At 42.6% G+C, this 22,981-nt stretch overlaps 1 protein-coding gene across 1 annotated transcript in view; it reads left to right on the top strand.

The window, feature by feature from the left end:
* ST8SIA6 (ST8 alpha-N-acetyl-neuraminide alpha-2,8-sialyltransferase 6) overlaps nucleotides 1–22,981 on the top strand; it is a gene marked incomplete at both ends in the record, with an annotated part of 134,797 nt that overhangs the window by 95,017 nt on the left and 16,799 nt on the right. Inside the window, one exon of the mRNA XM_082845117.1 lies at nucleotides 5,035–5,121. Within this exon, the coding sequence (XP_082701243.1) occupies nucleotides 5,035–5,121 (87 nt within the window). The remainder of the gene's footprint in view (nucleotides 1–5,034; nucleotides 5,122–22,981) is intronic.

Genomic DNA, 22,981 nt, shown 5'->3' with positions numbered 1-22,981 from the left:
CCTGTGCTCCACAACGGGAGAGGCCACAACAGTGAGAGGCCCGCGTACCGCAAAAAAAAAAAAAGCATATTCATTTAAATATACTGTAGGTTCAGCGTGACTAGAATTTTGAATTTTAGATATTTGGTCCTCAACAATGGCCGATGTATAATGCTCATTATCGTATTTATATCACCATGGAAAATACAACTTTTTAGCCCAATATGAACATTTAAAAAGTTTTCTAAGGGGTAAATGATGTATAATATACTGTAACTTAAGTGTGCAATGTGAGGAGTCTTGGCATATGTGTGTACCATTACTCCAGTCAGGATTAGGAAGACATCCATCACCCACCAAAGGTTTCTCATGCTTTTTTGTCATCCATTCCTCTCTGCCACTGCTGCCCCTCTTGTGCCAGCCCCCATTTCCAGGCAACTCCTCACGGGCTCTCTGTCACTGTAGGCTAGTTTTCATTTTCTGGAATGGAATCTACGTTGTGTACTCTTTTTTTGTCTCTATTTTTCCATCCTTTGTAAGTAGATACCACCATCTGTTCATCCATTCACCTCTTATGGATGTTTACATGATAGTTATTTGGGGCTGTTACAAATAAAGCTGCCATACAAGTCTTTTTGCGGCTGTAAGTTTGCATTTCTCTTGGAATACCTAGCAATGGAACGGCTGGGTTGCATGGGGTATATGTAGGTTTACCCTTTGAAGAAATCACCCAGTGGTTTTCAGAAGGAGTTGTAGATTTTACGTTCTCACCAGTAGTGTAGGAGAGTTCCACTTACTCTGCTCCTTGCCGAACTTAGTGTGGTCTGGCTTTTCGGTTTTAGCCACTCTAGTGGATGCATAGTAGTATATAATTGTGATTTTAGTTTGCAGTTCCCTAGTAGCTCATGTTGTTGAGCATCTTTTCATGGGTTGATTTGCGACCTGTTTATCATTTGTGGTGAAGTGTCTGTTCAGATCTTTGGCCCAGCTTTTAACTGGGCTGTTTGCCTTATTGAACTTTGAGTTCTTTACATATTCTGGATAGCATTCCTGGTACTGCAGATTTGCTGGTATGAATTCCTTTAGCCTTTTTATACCTGAAAAAGTCCTTATTTTACCTTCATTTTTTAAAAGGTTTGCTCACTCTCGAATCCTAGATCGACAGTCCTGCCAAATCCTGCACTGTATTTTAATGACATTGTTCCACTGCCTCTGACTTGCATTGTTTCTGATAAGTGTGCTGTAATTCTTATCTTCATCTCTGTGTACATAATGTGTCTTTTTCCTCTTTTAAGATTTTCTCTTTATCACTGGTTTAAAGAATTTTTTTTTTATTATATGCCTTGGTGTAGTTTTCTTCATGTTTCCTGTGCTTTGGGTTTGTTGAGCCTCTTGGATCTGTCGGTTTACAGTTTTCCTTGAATTTGGAAATTTTCCCACCGTAATTTTTTCAAACTTTTTTTGGTTTCTTCTCTCTTTCTAGGACCATAATTTCTCATTTAGGCCCCTTGAGGTTGGCTCACAGCTGAATGATTCTCTACAGCTTTTTCGTTCAACCTTTTTTCCCCTTTATGTTTCATTTTTAAGTTTCTATTGCTGTGTCTTCAAATTCACTAATTTTATTTTATTATACATCATGAGAAATTTAATTTCTTTTTAATTTAATAAATGAAATTTAAACAAAACTTTAGACTCTGACACATTTGGTTTTTATGATAGGATAATAATTTCTCATTTACTGTACTTTTCATGATATGTTTTATTTTGATGACTTCAGATACAGTTGCAGTTCTCATTGGTTTAATTAGATATTTGTATTTGGCCCTTCCCTTTCCATTTCTCTTTAGTTGAGCTTTGTGAGACAACAACTCTTTTATAACTTTTAAAATTTTTTAATTGAAATGTAGTTGATTTACAATGTTGTGTTAGTTTCAGGTTTACAGCAAAGTGATTCAGGTATATACATATATACATATCCAACATACATATACTTTTTCAGATTCTTTTACATTATAGATATTACAAGATGTTGAATATAGTTCCCTGTGTTTTATCTATTTTATATAAAGTAGTGCGTATCTGTTAATCACAAACTCCTAATTTATCTCTCCCCCCCCACCCTTTGGTAACCATAAATTTGTTTTCTATGTCTGTGAGTCTGTTTCTGTCTTGTAAGTTGATTTGTATCATTCTTTTAGATTTCACATATAAGTGATATCATATGATGTTCGTCTTTATCTGACTTACTTCACTCAGTCTGATAATTGCTAGGTCCATCCATGTTGCTGCAAATGGCATTATCTCATTCTCTTTCGTGGCTGAGTAATATTCCATTGTGTGTGTGTGTGTGTATATGTATATATATCTCACATCTTTTTTATCCATTCATCTGTTGATGGACACTTAGGTTGCTTCCATGTCTTGGCTATTGTGAATAGTGCTGTAATGAACATTGGGGTGCATGTATGTTTTCAGATTAGCATTTTTGTCTTTTCTGGATATATACCCAGGAGTGGGATTGCTGGATCATATGGTAACTCTATTTTTAGATTTTTGAGGAACCTCCATACTGTTTTCCATAGTGGCTGCACCAACTTACATCCCCACTACCAGTGTAGGAGGGTTCCTTTTTCTCCACACCCTGTCCAGCATTTGTTATTTGTAGACTTTTTAATCATGGCCCTTCTGACTGGTGTGAGGGGATACCTCATTGTAGTCTTGATTTGCATTTCTCTAATAATTAGTGATGTTGAGTATCTTTTCATGCGCCTATTGGCCATCTCTATGTCTTCTTGGGAGAAATGTCTATTTAGTTCTGCCCATTTTTTCGATTGGGTTATTTGGGTTTTTGTTGTTGAGTTGTATGAGCTGTTTGTATATTTTGGAAATTAAGCCCTTGTCAGTTGCATCATTTGCAAATATTTTTTACCATTCCATAGGTTGTCTTAGGTTCATTTTGTTTATGGTTTCCTTTGCTGTGCAAAAGCTTGTAAGTTTGATTAGGTCCCATTTGTTTATTTTTGCTTTTATTTCTCTTGCCTTGGGAGACAGACCTAAGAAAACCTTGGTATGATTTATGTCAGAAAATGTTTTCCCTATGTTCTCTTCTAGGGGTTTTACAGTGTCACGTGCTATGTTTAAGTCTTTAAGCCATTTTAAGTTTACTTTTGTGTATGGCGAATGGGTGTGTTCTAACTTCATTGATTTACATGAGGCTGTCCAGCTTTCCCAACACCCCTTGCTGAAGAGACTGTCTTTTTCCCATTGTATATTCTTGCCTCCTTTGTCAAAGATTAATTGACTGTAGGTGTGTGGGTTTATTTCTCGGCTCTCTATTCTGTTCCATTGAGCCATATGTCTGTTTTTGTGCCAATACCATGCTGTTTTGATTACTGTAGCTTTGTAGTATTGTCTGAAGTCTGGGAGGGTTATGCCTCTTGCTTTGTTCTTTTTCCTCAGGATTGCTTGGGTAATTCTGGATCTTTTATGATTCCATATAAATTTTAGGATTATTGGTTCTAGTTCTGTGAAAAATGTGAGATGACAATTCTTTTGTTACTTTGCGTGATGGACCCTGGTACACACATTGCTCTGATGGTTGTCCTGTTTCCAGGGTGATCAAATGACTAAAAACCACGCCTTGGTGGTAGATAAGACTTCTCCAGGCAGGAGAGGATAGTCACAATGTCACATCTCTCTCTTGAAGAGCCAGAAATTGAGAGAGCCTTGAGTAGGCTGCTGAATGTGCATGTCTTCTTTTGTTTTCTTTTTTTTAACTTAATGCTGTTTTGCAGAAGGTCTTTAGATTAACTCTCACCATGTGGAGGCAGGTGATCCTCACTCCAGCTGGGAAGTGCCACGTCTAGTCAAAGCTTTGGGGCTAGAGTATAGATCTCTCGAGTCCCTTGGTGACAAGACTTGGGGCCCATGAGAGTGAGGTTAAATGGTTGAGGTTGGAAACCTGTATGCAAGTCAAACTATTTTTAATCTCTCCTGTGGTAGCTCTTTGCTTTGTTCTCCTTTAGTATTTTGCAAAGTCTTTCAAGATTTTCAGCTTTTCTTAGCTGGTCCAACGGGAACCAAGAGAAAATATTTTCGATTAATCTTGGTGGCAACATTGACAGGCGAGATACCCAAAAGGTAGGTAAATTTCAAGGGCAAAGGAGTTGATTGGTTGACTACCTTCCCCACCTATAAGAAATACCTCCTTTTAGAGACAGACTTTGGAGCATCTGCATTATACTGCATGGGGGTGGAGAAGGTCCTTTCTGACAAGATTCTTTACTGCCTTCCCCAGACACTCATCAACATATACTCTATCTTTTTATTGCAAAGCCTTGATCTCAAGTAGCTGGCAACTAATGACTATGCTATTAACTGAAAGGAAATTTAAGGGTTTTTTTCACTCAAAAGGATATATGCATTTTAATTGATAACCGTTAAAGACTAGAGGCTGTTTTGTGATTTAAGGGAGTTGTTACTTAATGATGAAATTTCAGGTAGAGGGAGATCTACCAGGGACTGGGATCCGGCCAAACTGTACCACTATGCCTGTAGATTTTTATGCCAGTATACATCTCTTTTAACCTGGCCCAATCTGCTTTTTTAATGTACTGTTCAGATTAAAATTTAAGATGATTATTTTGTGGAAATGTTATCCATATATCCCAAGGTAAATCTATCAACTTAGAGTCTGAAAAAGATGGTAACCTATATATTTATGGTAAGTGTCTATAAAAATGTATTTATTTGTTAACTAGCCATAAGATACGCACGTGAATTAATGTGCTGTCGTGGTTGGTTCGTAATACTCCACTGGACTTATGAATGTGAAAATTACATATTCCTAAATCAACGTAATGATTCTTTGTGAATCACATGCTCCTAGAAGTTTTGAAATGGCTGTGATGTTTACTTCCTTCTACATCACCTTATTTCAGAAAAGATTTAGAGGCTAACATGAGTAGATTGTAAGTGTCCTTTAGAAAACTTACATATTCATTTAGCAATAAGTGAGATCTTTCTTTTCTAATTTCATTGACATTTGGCTTGTAGGTATTCAGAGGATGACTATCTTCAGGTCGTCACTAGTATCCAGAGCTGTCCATGGAAGCGACAAGCAGAAGAGCATGAGAAGTTTAGGTAAAAAGTTTCTTCATAAATAATATGAGATTCGAAAATGTTTTGTACATTCGCTTTGTCGCTAAAATAAGCAATGCGCTGTTAAAAAGAAGCGTAGAAGGGGCCAAGCGACCATGAGGGACTTTTCGTTCTGAGATCCTCTCACGAGACACAAGGCCCTGTATCCCCAGCTCTTAGCTAGAAATTTGTGATTATGTTGCTGAAATTAATTACAGAAATCCCAACTTCAAAAGGAAGGTTTTTGTTGTACTTTTTATCATATTTTAGAGGATGCTGCTGCTTCTTCGTACCATCTGTATTTGACGTGTATTTGTAACTAACATGTAGCAGTGTAAAGGAATTTTGGAAAACATAGAAAGAAAAAAAAAATCACCTGTGGTCCCAACGCTCTAGAACAAAAACCATGTTCCTTTCTGCATATTCCCTTCCCGTTTTTCTCATTAGCTTTTTAATCTCAGCACCATTCAGGAGCATGAGACGCTCCAGGTCATAACCCAGGGGGGCGCCGTCAACCTGACGAGACCAGGTTATCAGTGGATGGTTACAGAGCTGTCTTGTGCTTGAATACCTGGGAGCCCACCCAGACGGAAATAAATTGTGTCAAAACAGTGCCCTGCGGGGGATGCCTGGGTCGTTCTCTGGCACTGCTTCCTCCCATTATCTGCGCATAGGGCGCAGCCAGGCCAGGTATCTCTGTGCCTGCCTGAGCTACCTTGCTCTGCTTTTCTTTGCCACATTCTGATTCTTTGCTTTGCATCAACACAGGTTTTGTCTTGTGCCAGGTTATTACAATTCGGTAGTATGTTTTTATCTTTACTGGTTCCTGTTTTCAAAATTTACGTTAAGCATCGACTCTTCTAAAAACCTTATTAAAGAGACTTGGCCTTCGCCTGAGATTCTCTTAACGCTGATCAGTTCTGTTCGCTGTAGGAAGCCAGTTCTTCTGCATGCAGGGTCCTTCAGTCAGTACATGCTGGAGTCATTGGACCAGCTGTCTTTGATTCTGGTGCCGCTGGAGACGGGTTGTGGGCAGCTCCCATTGGGTAAGAGAGAAACTTCCTGATTGGGTTAAAGCTGAAAATGAACATCTTTCCTCCACTGGGTAGACACATGGTTGTCATGACCTCCTGTAGGATTCCACTGTCTTTCCTAACGGGCAGTTAAGAGTGTGGGGTTCCTGTGTAACTATTTCATCTCCAGGACGTTTTATGCTAGATCGTCCACTATAGACTGAACTTGTCCCCTCCAAAGTCATAAGTTAAAAATCTAATCGCCAACAGGATGGTATTCGAAGGTGGGACCTTTGGGAGGTAGGAGGTGATTGGGTTATGAGGGTGGAGCCCTCATGAATGGGATTCACGACCTTATAAAAGAGACCACGTACTGCTGTCGCGCCTCTTCCATCATGTGAGGACACAGCAAGGAGACAGCTAAGAACCCAGAGGTGGGTTCTCACCAGACACCGAATCTGCCAGCACCTTGGTCTTAGACTCCCAGCCTCCAGAACTGTGAAAATAAATTGTTATCTATAAGCCACCTGGTTTATAGCATTCTGTGATAGCAGCTCAGATGGACTTAGACACAATCCTACCAAAGACTAGATTTGAGAGATTCTCGTGACAGGAAGACCTGATAGAAAGTTGCAAGGGCAATTGTAACCTAAGCGATCACAGGGTCAATGAGTAGCAGAAGAGTCTGGTTTTGAGAGACCTTTCTACAAGTGCAGAGTAGGCAAAAAAGAAAGAGAGAGCTGTGGAGGTATTGAACTATTGAGGATTAATCCCAGATAATTAGCTGGAAGGACTAGATGAGTAGTGACACCAACAATTAAAGTCGGGATAAAGGAGCTTCCACTTCTGGCGGTAAAGCTGATTCAGGGCAAACCTCCTGAGAATAATACAAACAAAACGAAGTATATGAAACGCTTCTTTTGAGGGCAGTGGAGAGCTGCCAAGGCAGGGGGAATTTCCAGGACTAAGGTCCAGAAGAAGAGAGAAGCTGAAGGAGAAGAGACGCCTTTGGAGCTGCGTTCCCTCACAAGGAATTTGCTGGATGCAAAAGCAGAAGCATGGAGGAGAGGTGGAGACATAGAGCAGGGCTTCCAGCATACCTAGAAGAGACCCGTTCTCTAAAAGACTGAAGCCCAATCGAAGTCATTTCCGTCCTCCCTTGGATTTAGGTCTGCCCTCAGCCTAGATGCCTGATAAAAACAAAATAATCCTGGAGCATCATTTAATCCATTGAGGGTCCCGAATAGAACAAAAAGGTGGACGAAGGGCAAACGTGCTTCCTCTGCTTGAGCTGGGACATTCATCTTCTCCTTGGCCATCAGCCTTTGGACTCCTACTGGGACTTACACCAGTGGCTCCCTTGGTTCCCAGGCTTCGGATTTGGGCTAGAACTACGCCACTGGTTTCCTGAGCCTCCAGCTTGCAGACTGTCTATCGTGGGACTTGTCAGCCTCCGTCATCATGTGAGCCAATCCCTCATAATCAACGTTCTTGCTACATATCTAAATTAAAAGAAAGAATCCTCTCTGGAAGAAGGTAGCCTCCTTCTGAGTCTTGAATGATCTCTGCAAGGTTTTACGGACAACATCTAGCTCAGTTAAAAAGAGAATTCTTTTTAAAGGTTTTTTTTCCTTCTTTCCCTCTTTGTGTGTGTGTGTGTGTGTGTGTGTGTGCGCGCACATGCACGCACTAAAAATCAGGAGTCTCTTTGAATCCAAAGCCGTGTGAAAGTCACTGGTGCAAATGATAATGGATAGATGCTGTATAGATGGCTGGTATGCAGATTGGCCACTTTTCCCTTAGAACCATCTCAGTATAAAAAGTGCATCCGTAACTGTGATGATTACCCCATGGTAATCATCTATCCCTTCAGGGCCAATTTAAGTAAACATCTGGGACCGTAACACTTATTGTTTGCTGTCTTTCAAGAGAACAGTCATGGTGACATTTATTTATTTACTTGAATATGTATTATATTGATACATTCTTTTTATGGACGTATTTGTGAACTAAATTATATAAACCCTCATCAGAAATCTGTCCAATTAAATCATAGTAAGCCATTCACTTTCCTCAGTTTTTACTGATATAGCTGGCCAAATCTGGGGAGTTTCTGGCTTATTTATAAAGCTGGCATTATAGAAATGTCCCCTATTCTTATAGATGTCAAGTAACTAAATAGTATTCTATTTTATTGTATTTATTTATAGCAATTTATACCAAATTGAAGAAAAGTGAAAGGTGGTAATATTCTTTTAGCAGGAATAACAAAAGTTACATTAAATTCTGAAAAAATGTGAGCAAGTGAATATATTCTAAATCCAGCTCCAGCCTGATTGTTGAAACTCCCAAAAGTTGACACCTAGGGGCTATTTGAAGATTATGGGACTTTGTGGTCACAGGATCTCAAAATCAGAGAGCTTTTAAAAGCTTTCCTTAGATAAATAAGCTACTTGCTAGCATAGGGCATGCCTTTTATTTATCAATAAATATTTGTTTCGGGATTACTCTATCAAAGCACAGTAGGCTTGAGCCTGTTACACAGGCTTAAAGTAGAACCTCAAACACAAACCTCAGGCACAAAGCAGAACCTCCGTAAATATGTATTAAATAAATGGCTGCATGGAAACCAACAAGGGAATGTAGGGTTTTCTTACTGATTTCAAAGGAATTGAAACAGTTCGGAGAGACAAGAAATAAAAGTGTGAATATTTATGATTTAACGTAAAAATGAGTGATGTATACAAATACCGTAGTATATCAATGCTCGGTCGCTGTGGGATGTAATTTCTTGAAACGTTTTGTGGAAAGAGGCAGGGCTTGAGCTGTAGCTCTGAGGACAAGCGGAAAGAGAGGGAGAGACCAGGAGCGATGGGACCAGGAATAAACATGAGTGAGTTTCAAGACCAGCTTCACCGTTGCAGTGAACTTGTACTAGAGGGTGCTTGGGATGTAGGGGAGACTTATAGGTAGATGGGGTCGGCCTGATGGTGCACAAGACTCTGATTATCAGAGTAGAATCCTTCCACAGTCTTTCTGTAGATACCAGGAACCCAGGAGGGATATCGCCAGCAAGGGAATTACGTGATGAATCTATTATTTTAGGGAATGCATTCAGTCAGCAGAGCCTTAGGAGGGAGTGAATAGACTGAAGGAAGCCAGAGCAGTCAGGGGCTGGTGGGAGAAAGATGACTCTGCAATATGACGAAGATCTAAAACATCACTGGTAGCTATAGAAATAACAAGGCAAGGACACTTGGCTGTGAGCTCCTTGAGGACATGTTTTATTGTTTTTAATCTTTGTATCTCCTGTGACCATCACTTAGATGGTACCCAATAAACAGCTGTAGTAAACATGAGTGAAAAAGGGGCAGGACTTGGTGGCTTATTGATTCCTAGTTTTCTAATTGAAGGAGAAAGAAAAATAGAGTCAGAGACCCATGAGAAAATGTGGGTCTGGTCGATTGTGGTAATAGTGGTGCCAGTGACAAGTAGAGAGATTTCAAGGGCCAATTGCTTTTGAGAAGATAAGCCTATTTGGGGCAGGCTGTGTTTGAGATGACTTTGGGACAACCAGATGCAGAAGATGTTTCCTTGGTCTGGGATAAACACGGAAAGTGTTGAGAGAAAACGGGCTCTCCCAGAAAAGAAAGTTTGAAGGCTACGTTACGTAAGAAATATGGCCCTGGAGAAGCCTATCTTCTCAGCAGTCTTAATTTTTTTTCCATTTAACAATGTTTGTCCTCTTTTCATAGATTCTTAATGTCATTCAGTAATTTAATTGTGAGTCTGAGAACTTGTACCTGGGGTCTGAGTCCCTAACTTCCCTCAACCTTTACCTGGAAACATCTGAGATCTATATTGGTGGTTCCATGAAGCCCTTGAAATTGTATGTGACACTTTGCACATGTTTCTGGGGAAAAGATCCCTAACTTTCATCAGACTCTCAAGGAGCCTGGGAGCCCCAGAGTGGACTAAAATATTTCTTAAGAACTCTTCCAGACCTGAGGCTCTGTTTGCTTTGGGGTTTGATTGTTTGTTTCACCTTCCATGCTAAGCATGATTATCGTTAAGTTTAGGTGTGGCTATAGCTCAGATTTATCCGTACTTGTAATTCTAAATTAATTAATTAAATTAATTCTAGACTTCAGTTATGAATTGTTATTTCTGTGAGATCCTCAAGAGGGATTTGAGTAAGAGCTGAAAATGTCCTACCGCCTTTTTTTCTCCCTTGGCGTATAATTTCATTTACGTATAACTGTACAAAGTTAAGAATGTCAAGCTGTCTGCCTTCTGCTTTCAAAATCATTAATTAATTTTCCTATTACCATTATTTTCCCCAAGCACGAGTTGGTACACGTATACTAATTTGTGGAAAATCTAACCTGCATTTCAGTTTAAGAATTTATAGATGGTCCCCCATTTACGATCGTTGGGCTTAACAATTTTTTAATTTTATAATGGTGAAGAAACAATATGCATTAATTCGAGACTGTACTTCACATTTTGAATTTTGATCTTTTCTGTAGTGTCTGAGGACAGAGGGAACAGAAAGTGTCCACCGAACTGAGAAGGTATCTTGAGATTGAAGAATGAGGCAGGCAGCGCCGTATAATCGGTGGATCCGTTTCTTATATGGTAACTTACATACAGGGTAGGATCAGGCAGACGTTGATCCAGAGCATATGCAGCTGTACTCTGCATCTCCGGGGGGCAGTTGGGACAATTTTATAGTTAACCTAGGGCATGGGGGTTTGTGTTTGCAGACAGCAAGTGCATTCCTAAGTCAAGATTTACGATGGGGAGCTAGCCTCACGGGTGCCAGGAATATGTCCACGGACGAAGGTCTTTATCACTGTTTGGAGACTAACACAGCACAGAAACAACCTGGACCTAATGATGATTAAACAACATCTATGAACTACAAAGCCCTTGACAACAAAGAAGAGATTTACCCCCAGTGCAGTCCTAGGTAAGGTCATTGGAAGGACAGGAGGAACCGAACAGGCCTGGATGGCATCAGTATGCTAACAGCCATGCACCAGGATAGCAATACATACCTGATATTATTTCGTGATGCTGGGCAGCTCCCAGGCAGCCTGGTGGTCACGAGGGTGAATAACTCACGCGCTGACAGTCATTCTGCTCTTCATCTTCAGTACAGTATTCAATAAATTACAGGAGATATTCAACACTTTATTATAAATGAGGCTTTGTGGTAGATGATTTTGCCCAGCTGTAGGCTGATCTAAGTGTTCTGAGCACGTGTGAGGTAGGCGAGGCTAAGCTGTGATGGTCGGTAGTCCAGGTGTATTAAATGCATTTTCGACTTAGGGTATTGTACACTTCTGTTGGGTTTACTGGTGTAATCTCATGGTAAGTGGAGGAAGGTCTGTATTGGTTTCCACACTGTCTCCCTGTCACGTTTAGAGATGGATAGGTAATCATTTGCTTGAGCAGGACACTTGGATGTTTGAGAATAATGTTACCTAGTCCAAGCTTGTACTTCTCGCCATGCAGCAGGCCAGTAAAGTGAGAGATGAGTTGTTGCAGCGAGGACGATCGCCTTTATTTGGAAAGCCAGCAGGCTGAGAGGATGCTGGACTGGTGTCCCAAAGAACCATCTTGCCCGGGTTTGGATGATAGTTCCTGTTATTGCTGCAAATATTTTCTGGTTCCTGCCAGACTCGGGAGGGGATGCGTTAATTCATTTTTTCCTGCAGCCACTCACAGGTGGGCCTGGTCAGGATGTTTCCTGTGAGTGAAACAAAGGTATTTTAGCTTAAGCCGCAGGCATGCGAGGCAGGATTCCTAGAGATGGGCCATACTTTTACATCCCTTTAGTGATGCTCTAGCAAAAGCAATAGAGCAATGGAATACAAAGGTTGAAGTAAAAGAAACAGATCCAGTATGGAATCAGATGTGCTTTTCCCTATTACAATAACATCGAAATACTTAAATTTAAATTAAATGTGTTATGAAAAGCTCCTGACTCCTCTTCCTTGTCTTCCTCTACTTCACCCTTGAAAACTCTTTTGTGAAGCTCTGGAAACTTTTGGTAAGCAGGTTTTATCCCAGCAGAAGATCTTTTTTTTTTGCGGTACGCGGGCCTCTCACTGCTGTGGCCTCTCCCGTTGCGGAGCACAGGCTCCAGACGCGCAGGCTCAGCGGCCATGGCTCACGGGCCCAGCCGCTCCGCGGCATGTGGGATCTTCCCGGACCGGGGCACGAACCCGTGTCCCCTGCATCGGCAGAAGAACTTTGAGCTTCAATAATCAGTCTTGGATTCCCTCGGTAACTTGCATGGTTATTACTGCATTAGCTTTCATGAATTGTTTTCTGACTTAAAAGAACTGTGTTCATTTGTGTAATCGATTATAGAAAGCTAACAGGTATACAAGCAACAGAGCTTAATTTTTATTTTACTTTCACTTTTTTTTTCCCAGAAATAGTCGCACAATTATTTTGTTTGGGGTTTCTTTTGGAACCTCTAATACCATTTGATTTCTTGAGACATCCCTGTGTTTCACGGACGTGAGTTTGAATACAAAAGTGACTGAACATTATCGGTATTTACTGAAAACATAGCGGCAGAAAATGGTGCTATTGTATAAAGGCACATGTCTATTTTAAGGCCCATGCAAATGAGATGCCTTTCACATTACTTGTAAAACAGGTATTTTGTACCTGATTACTTTGTTACAGATAACTATTACATGGTAGCAATTTTAATAAATCTCAAGTTATCCCCTCAGGTTTGGTTCGATTAAAATTTCTTGAAAGTAACTTTGTCTTTCTTTGTGTTGGATATAAAAGATTCCATTGCTGTCTTAGTAGATTCCTTGATATTTCTAAAATAACAGCCGATGTGTTGCTTTCATTTTTATTTGAGCTCCTTGGACAGAATACAGTGTTAAACAAAAGAAACGTACAGACTACATATCACATACGTTAATTTTTTTACTGTGTGAGACTTACATGTTTGATGATTTAGCTATGTGAAAGCCTATAAATTCTGCAAATAAATAGATGGATAACTTAATCAATATTTTTCAAGAAATCGTAAAACTGAGCAACCACACTTAGTTTGACCAACAAAGTTTTCAACTATTTTCTAAAATATGTCTCCAGAAGCAATAGCTATGGTTTGATTTCGGATAGCATGTGGTGATCTTACTCCCTTTTTTTTTTTTTTCATTCAGTCAACACTTAACATTATTAAGTCCCAGACATTTTGTCTTGTAGCATAGATTTCTTGGGGAAAAGCAAAAGTCATCTCTATCAGGGGCTTCTTTTGATTATACAAAACCATGTTCATTTTTCTGAACCTCCTCATACCCTTTAAATTGTCTGCTACTTACGATTCATGCAGGGTGACTCTGATGACAGCTCAAAGCAATACATATTTTTTAAAAAATTTAACAAGATGTTTGCACTTTGTGATAGGTGTTTTGGGTCAGTTGTCAGATTGAAAAAGCTTCTTTCCCTCGTTTCCTCTGCCTCGAGACCATTTTTCAGTGTTAATATTCTGTCATATCATTTTCTATTTGTCGTGCCATACAGCCTGCCTGTGCATTTAGAGAAGCAACAAAACCCACACCATGTCATTACACCTGCTGTATTTAATAATAGAAACTGTCTCTGTACATTTAGGGACTAGTTCCTGTCTTAGTCTACAGAATATAAACTTCGCCATAAAAATGTATCAAACCACATGGGATTCACTGATCTTCTAAATTTTATTTCAAAAACGTATCTCCCAAGTTGTACTCGGTATTAACCATATTGCTTTATGCTCCTAGGTCGGAGAAGTCTTCTTCTAGACCGCCCTGCCTTTCAAGCCCTCTGCTCCTTGTTACGTTGCTTGGGGTATCTTCATTGGTACATTACGTTGTTTAAACACTGGTGCAATGTCCCTGTATACGCAGAGGTCTTTCTCCAGTGTTTCAACATCATCTCCTTCGCTTCTGAGTTAACATTTCAGTGGAGTTCCTGTCCTTTGCTTTGACAGTCATAGTCTTTCATATTCTAGTTACCTTGGTTTACTTATATTCTACTCAAATAGATGAGCTGATCTTTCATAAACATCAAAATATCAGTGTACACACATAAGGGGAAAACTCAGTCGTCTGAGATGCGGATGGAATTTGGTCTTCATTCGTTCTCTTCCTTAACCTGAAACCTGTGTGAATCCCACATTGAACAGGGAATCACACACCCTCTTGGATCTTCCTATGGCTGCCGGGTCATGAAGCAGAACCTTGAGTGGGTTGAGGTAAAGCTAAAATTGTGACATGTGTGAAACTGTCCATTTATTGTATATTTCAAAACGTATTGAACACCCAGCTCTGGGTCGGGTGCCTGGGCTTCCTTCCAGCCCGCCTTTCTGATTTTCTGTAAATTATCCCAGTTCCTTCCTCATTTCTCTCTTGCTTCTCAATGCGATGCCTCAGGGTCCGGAGACACGATGGGATGTCAGGTTTCCACGTTCCCAAATGTTTTCTCCCTCATCCTTCCTCAAAACTCCACTTTCTCTGTACCAGACCACCCCTGCCATGGGACGTACTAATTCATGTGACGACGTGAATGATGAATGGGTGGATTTTTTGAATGCCATGCCTCCCATTCTGTATCTAACTGGATTCGTTAAGGACAGTCACCAATGTCTGACTTTCTAATTCCAAATGTCTAGGCCATTCTGCCGTCCTACTTTTGTGAGAGAGCCAAGAATTGGAAAGTAACACTCTGTGTGATTAGAATTAATTGAATGAATTAATTGAATGAATTAACCTGAATGAATTAACCTGAATGAATTAACATGAATTAACCTGAATCAGGGAGGACTGTCAATTCTCCCATCCTATCTTTCAGTGTGATGCCAACCGGATAATCCCACAAACTAATAACAGATCCACGCTGGGTTGCTGGAATTTCTCCCAGTGGTCTGGGAGGCTAGTTCAATCTCACGGGTGGTTCTGTTTTAATTTAGGTATAGGCATATTGCTAAAAGAGGTAGTGTCTGTTTGAAGCCCTTAGTTCTTCTGATCTGTTGGGGCTGAAACAGAATGTTTTCGTGCCTTTTGAATCCCTGCGAAGCCCTGGAATTCTTAGATCATTGTATTCTTTAAAAGCAGTCTGTTTTTTGGACTTCCCTGGTGGTCCAGTGGTTGACTCCACGCTTCCAGTGCAGGGGGCGTGGGTTGGATCCCTGGTCGGGGAACTAAGATCCCACATGCCGCATGCAGCCAAGAAATAAAAAAAGGAAAAAAAAAAAAACAACAGCAAAACCAATCTATGTTTTTAGTGTGAAACGTATATTCATTGTGAGCCAGTTGATTCTAAAATCACGGTATTTTGACCCGCCATCTTGATTTGAGTTTTCATTTCACTTCTTACCCAAAGCCCCTTCTCCACTGCATAACCGAACCCTGGAAAGAGTTGCCTGTACTCACTCTGTCTTCCACCCACATCCTTAACGACAACATTTCACCTATGTCAGCAGTGACCCCACACGCTAAATCCAAAAGGCATTTTCCCTTCCCGTTTTGTTTGAGCTCTCACCTCTTACCAGGATCTGGAAATGAGAAACCATTCCTCGCTCCTTGAAAGATTCTCACCCTGGGTTTCTGTGTTGCTCCATTTGTTCTTTTGGCTCCTTCCCCCTCATCCCCATATCAGTCCATCCTCGAGTCCTGTTTGTATTTTAGAAATGTCTCTGTAGAATATGGGAATCTTTGCTGGTGCATAGGAGACACTCTATGGCTGACTGTGGTCGGGAGGACTCTGCTTCTTCGCTATTTCTCCTTTCGATTACTGCAGTGACCTTCACAAGGGTCATCGTCCATCATGCTGGTACCCTTCTCCTCCGTTCTCCATACAATAGCTGGATGGCTTTTTCACAACGTTTTATTGGAGTGTGGTTGATTTACAATGTTGTGTTAGGTTTGGATGTACAGCAAAATGATTCAGTTATACATATATTCTTTCTTTTTCAGATTCTTTACCCACATAGGTTATTACAGAATATTGAGTAGAGTTCCCTGTGCTCTACAGTAGGTCCTTGTTGGTTATATATCTTATATATAGTGGTGTGTGTATGTTAGTCCCAGGCTCCTAATTTATCCCTCCCCACCACCTTTCCCCTTTGGTAACCGTATGTTTGTTTTTGAAATCTGTGAGTCTGTTTTATAAATAAGTTCATTTGTATCATTTTTTAAAAATTAGATTCCACATGTGAGTGATATCATATGGTATTTGTCTTCCTCTGACTTACTTCACTTAGTATGACAGTCTCTTGGTCCATCCATGTGGCTGCAAATGGCATGATTTCGTTCTTTTTTATGGCCGAGTAGTATTCCATTGTATATATGTACCACGTCTTCTTTGGATGGTTTTTTTTTAATGGAAATTGGGTGATAATGGGGGGTCACAACTCACTTCCACCAAGCCTACCCCTGCCCCAACCTGTTTGGAATCCGCTGAGTGCTGTTGTTGTTTTGCGAGGCCGGGGGTGGAGGGGATGCATTCAAAACTGAGACTTAAACTCCCTTAAGGCCCTATATTTCCTGGCCACTACCTACTTTTCCGGCCTCACCTCGCACCACACACCCCGCCTGGCTCTTTTTGCTCCATTGCGTTCGTCTTCTGTCTCATCAAATGTCCGATACTTGCTTCAGCCCCGGAGGCTTGACAGCTCTGTCCCTTCTGCCCCCCATGCCCCTGTTCATGTGCACCAACCTTTCAGATCCCACATCCACCATCTCTTGTTCAGGAAGGCCTTCCCTGAACACCCTGATGAAGTCATTGCTGCTGTCCTGTGATGAGATTCTCCTTCAGAACACTGATCACAAGTATGGATTGGAATTTTGTGTGTGGGATTAATTTACAGCCCTGGTTACCTGTGATCCACGTATTCTATAGAGTGCAAAATATTGATGGGAAAGCACTTTCATCAGGAAGAACCACGAATCTTTCTAGATGGTTCTAAAATGAGTCAGGGCTCAGTATAGGAACCAGGAGTTGGAAAGTATACTCAGGTTTCTGGGACTGAGCTTCCCATTGGCTTCATGTGTCTTATTTCATTGACCTTTTGTTTGTTTTCCATAGTCATTGATTTTATGTTATATTTGATCTCCCTGTGAATGCTGAGTTCCCACTAGGGACCATGTTACCTTGGACAAGAGGCACCTGGGCAGTCGGTTATTTGTAGCCTCATTATCGTTCTTATTAGGTTAAGTCACTTCTCCCGGCCCGTCTCTTTATCAGTTTGATAAAGATGAGTAATACCTTCTTTCATGAGTTTTTATGAATTTTCAATACATAGAATGTTCAGTACAGAGTCCGTTATATGTTAAAGTCTCAATACTTGATCACTATTATTATTATTGTCAGTTTAATATCATTTTCCTAGCTTACAATGAATATTTTACTAAAAATAGTAGGTTGCAGTCTTCCTGTGCACCGTCTGCAGTAGAAAAGGACTTACCTTTATAGGAACTGTCTGTGGCTTGTCCCTCCCTTTCAGGACGGCCGGTCAAATCGTGTTTGGCAACACGCTTCAGAGGTCCAACAAGGAATGACTTTGAGTTGCCTGAAAATTAACCAGCCTAATTCTAGGCAGTGCACAGAGTTCTGCATCCCGTTCTTTCCCCAGATGACTTAGCCCCTCAATGGGGACAAAACCCTAACCGTAACGCTAACCCTAATCCTACCCTGGCAAGTTCAGGGTAGGATGCCTTATCTATTGGGCAAAGCCTGAGGGCAGAGATGAAAAGTCAGGATGTGGAGGGAAACCAGAGGCCAAAAGCAAGAAAATAAGTGCCCAGGTCCCGGAGGCCAGGCAGACACAGAAGCTGAGCTTGGGGCTGTAGCCAAAAAAAGCAGAAGATGGTGAATTCCTCAGTGAGCCATGGGGGCTGACCTGGAAGAGTGCCTGAGAGGTGAGCCGCTGTGGTGGCTGCTGGGAGCCCTTGTGGCCCATTTGTCCACGTGAGTCAGGCTCAGAAATGATCATGGTCAGAACCGGCCTCCTACCTGTCCCTCCATGTGTGCGGGACGGCGACTCCCATCCCTAGCACAGAAGGAGCCCTTTGCCAGACACACGCATCGCTTGTCACTGAAGCACACGATTAGGACCTGGTCAGTTTAAAGGTCATGAAATAATGGGACCTTTTATAAAAGAAAGTAGTGTCAACACAAAATATACGGGCAACAGTTTCCTGAGGAAATGCTTCACAGACCAGCACGCTGGTGCAATTACGCGTGAGATCGATTCAGCCTTGTAACGATAAAACTCTGTCTTCGCAGGGTTCAGAGTGTTACTCCAGGGTCTTAAATACATTGCCAGACGGTGTCTGCAAAAAGGAAAAAAAAGTTTCTTACTCCTTTTTATTTCCCCTCCCAAATATCTAACTAAATAGAAGTAGAAACGAATGGCTTATTTGCATTTTCTTCACACACTGAGTAATAATGACTCTGACCTGGAGTTTTTCTTGTTTTTTCGTTTTTGGTCTGCAAAGTAAAATATATTCCAGAATCTTAACATTCACCTTAACAGCTGATTCTGTATTTTTAGAACTTGTGTTTTCCACACTTACGTAATTGGCTGTTGGCGTTAATGGAACGATGTTTGAAAGTCAGGAGCCGGTCCCGCGATGGGGCCCTGGGAGGGGCTTGGGCAAGTTCATCTGGCCATAGTTTTGTGCTCATTCAGAACGGCCTCTGGACCAGCCAGACGACTGAGTCTCTCTTCTGTTTTCAAAGGCTTCGCAACCCTCCTTCTTCACAATCTAACTTCTCATTCCACTGCTGCCTGCCATGTGATCTCATTCTGTCCTTATGAGACCTGGGATGAGTGAAAACAACGGCAGGTTACTACAATACCGCATGATGCAAAGGCCATCCCCCCATCTTGCCTTTGTTTAAGCTGCTCCCTGTGTCGGGGAAGGCATCGCCCCCTCCCAGTGGCCCCCATCACCCTTGACATCTTCCCTGCAGTGCCCATTTGCCGTTCGTCACCAGACTTCCACGGTTTCACATCCTAAGCGTGTCGCGAAGCCGTCTCCTCCTCTCTCTCCTCCACCAGAACTTGGGGCTGAATTACCGGGCTGGTTAATTTTCTGTGTCCCCTTGACTAGGCTGTAGTGCCCAGTTATGTAATCACGTGTGAGTCTAGGCATTGCCGTGAGGGTGTGGCCTGCATCTACCCTCAGCTGACTTGAAGTAAAGGCGATGACCCTTGACCATGTGCGTGGGCCTCCTCCAATCAGCTGAGGTCCTTCAGGGCAAAAAGCGCGGTTTCCCAGAAAAGAAGAGATTCTGCTTCAAGACTGCAGCATCACCTCCTGCCGAGTTGCCATCCTGCCCGCCTGCCCTGCAGATTTCAGACCTGCCAGCTCCCCTGACTGTGTGGGCCAATTCGCTAAAATAAATCTAGATAGGTAGACAGACAGACATCAGTATTGATAGACTCCTGGTTCTGTTTCTCTGGAGAGCCCTAACTGATAGAGCTGCTCTAATTATCTCTTAACTGTTACCTAGTTATTAACTGGTGTTCTGGTTATCTGTTGCTGCCTAATAAACTGCCCCAAAACCTGATGATTTGGGACTTCCCTGGCAGTCCAGTGGGTAAGACTCTGCGCTTCCACTGCAGGGGGGCACGGGTTCGATCCCTGGTCAGGGAACTAAGATCCCACACGCACGTCCAAAAAAAAACAACTTGATGACAAACGCAGTGATTTCGTATTCTCTCACAGTTCCACTGGCTGACTGGGCTGAACTGGGGGACTCTTCATCAGGGGCTTTCATATGGTTTGTAGTCCAGTGGGGGGCTGGACTGGACCTCCAGGATGGCTCCCTCCCACGGCCGGCAGTTGACATTGGCTTTTGTAGGAGCTCAGGTCGGGCGGCCAGCGACAGCACCTGCAAGGGAGCCTCTGCGTGTGACTTACGCGTCTTACAGCGTGGTGGCTGGATTCCCTGTCCAGAGAGTGAATGTTCCAAGAGCCTCAAGCAGAAGCCCCAGGACTTTTATGACCCAGGATGCCACCTGTGCTGCGTTGTCTCGGTCACGGGTCACAAAGTTCAGCCCAGATTCAAGGGAAGGAGCTTTAGGTTTTACTTCTTGACGTGAGGAACACCTCGCGTGCGTGGGGAGAGAAGGAGGAGGTAGCGGGCATCTTTGGAGACCATCTCTGATACTGGGTCACTGCTGTATCCTCCCAACTGATGGTACCGGCTTATTCAAACCCCCCCATCTGTCCTCCCCACTGAAGCCAGGGCACACACCCTAAAATCTCATTGTAACGCTGCCGTAACTAGACCTTCCCTGACTCGTCCTTTCCCGCAGGAGGAAGCTGAGTTGTTCGCCCCGTCTTGCTTCTAAGACTTGTCATGGTGCAGTTCTGCAGCGTTGCCCGCCTAGTACACCACCCACCAGGCCAGACAGAGTTCCTTTCAACATTTTGCGCGTCCCACGTTCTCTCTTCTCCCAGCTTGCACACTCCCTGTTTTCTGTTTCTCAGTGTCTTCCCCCCTCTCTTTCTCTTGCCTTACCTGGCTCCCTTTATTCACCTTTTGGTTCTCAGCTTAAACTTTGCTTCTTCTAGGGCGCTGAGTCCTGACGCCCCAGGTTCAAATGGAACACCTTCCCCTGGGCTCCCGTCCGCAGGGTCGGCCCAGATCTGGGTTTTGCCTGAACGTGGACTTGGACTCAGTTAGACTTCCTTTCACTTTGCTTTATTACTGAATCAGTAAAATGTAAACACCAGGTTAGGGGATTCAGGTGAGCGGATTGTCCCACTCAGAGCAGCCCCTAAAGTTCTTGTAGTTTATACAACCCTTGGGCGGTGAGTAAGCTCACACCACAAACTGTGGGCTCCCTACCTTACACTGACAGCGTGCCAGTCTCAAAGGTTCACGCTGTTGTCACAGCTGGAGGTTCCGTTGGCCTACAGTCTCACCCTTCCAGGTTCCTTTTCTTACGCATCAGTGGTATGCGGCAGGCCTGGCATCAGTGGTTCGCGGCAGGCCTGGCATCAGTGGTACACGGCAGGTCTGGCATCAGTGGTACGTGGCAGACCTGGCATCAGTGGTACGCGGCAGGTGTGGCATCAGTGGTACGCGGCAGGCCTGGCATCAGTGGTACGCGGCAGGCCTGACATCGGTGGTACGCGGCAAGTCTGGCATCAGTGGTACACAGCAGGCCTGGCATCAGTGGTACGCAGCAGGCCTGGCATCAGTGGTACGCGGCAGGCCTGGCATCAGTGGTACGCAGCAGGCCTGGCTTGGCCTATCCCAGCTCCTGACCCTCTGCTGCCCTCGTCACAGGACTAATGTCACGATGCTGTCATTGTTTGCTATCATCTCTCTCCCACTGGATTACAAGCTCTTCGTGGGCATTTACTCTTTTCTCTGTTATATCCCTGGTACTGAGAACAGTACTAAGAGCTTGATTTGCTGAATAAATATACATGTGAATGAATGAAATCTTCACTTTACCCTAAACACTATTCTGTCACTAAACTTGATTCCTGACTCTACCCTCTTGGTATTGGCTGTTCATATCTGTCCTCTTTAGTGTCAGACCCTGCCGTTGTCTTAGCAGTTCTGTTTTGGTTCCCAGCCCTAAGCAGTCTGTTGCCTGGGCAGAAATTTTGACCTTGGCCTTGACTCCAAGGACCCCAGTTCCCAACCCTCAGTGCTTTAACCTGTATCCAGCTGGGTTTGCCCCTGAGGAAGGGAATTGGATGCTGTTTCATTCTTTTTTGCATAGTTGTGGAAATTCAGCACAGTTTAAAAATATTTAATCACAGTTTACAAAACATCTTGAGTTGTATATTCCCATGAAGGTCATGGAATTTATCTACATGTCTTGTGACAGTGGCTGTGTGGGCTGTGTCAGTGGCTTTATTCCCTCTGTGTGTCTCTGTTATGGTTTATTTGTGTATAATAAGGTGACATTTAGAGAGAGAATAAGGCACACAGACATTAAGACTTAGGTTCAAATCTCAGTCACCAGTTACCAGCTGTGTGACCTCAGGCAAGTAGCTTGGCCTCTCTGTGTCTCAGTTTCCACATCTGAAAAATAAGAATAAAAAGTAGTGATGATAATAGTGTTTGCCTCATGGCACCTTGATGAGGATTTTATAAGTTACTATGTAAAGTGCTTCAAAGAATGTCTGGGACAGAAATAGAGTCACAGTTGTAGAAAACAATTTTATGGTTACCAGGAGGGGATGGGGGAAGGGATAAATTGGGAGATTGGGATTGACGTATACATGCTACTATACATAAAATAGATAAGCAACAAGGACCTACAGTATAGCACAGGGAACTCTACTCAATAGTCTGTAATGGCCTGTATGGGAAGAGATCTAAAAAAGAGGGGATACAGGTATATGTGTAACTGATTCACTTTGCTGTACACCTGAAACTAACACAACATTGTAAATCAATAAAACAATAGAAGCCCCCCCCCCCGCCCAAAATACGTGGGCACCATGCACGTATTTACTATCATTTACGCAGGAGTATTCTTGAGCCACAAACTCACGTTTTGCTTTTTATGTTCCTGTCTGGGCCTCTATCTTGTGGCTCCTTCTGACCCCTTTTCTGCCGAATGTGCTGTCTGTGTGAACCCGGGTTTCTGCGTGATCATGTGAGCACGTTGCTCTCTGGATCCTTACGGGTCTTGATGTTCTGGTTGTTGGCACGTGACTGTCTCTCACTTTCTGTCTTCCTCTCCTCTGCTTTCCCCGGATTTCACATGTATGTGTCTGTCTCTCTTCTTTTCCTTCTTGGTCTCATGCTCTGTCCATGTCTTTCTCTTTTTCCCTTGGCTTTAGTTTCCT

This window comes from Leucopleurus acutus (genome assembly GCF_964270905.1).
Source record: "Leucopleurus acutus genome assembly, chromosome: 1".
NCBI lineage: Eukaryota > Metazoa > Chordata > Mammalia > Artiodactyla > Delphinidae > Leucopleurus > Leucopleurus acutus.
Note: the sequence above shows the minus strand (reverse complement) of the source record. Positions and strands in the feature narration are given on the sequence as shown.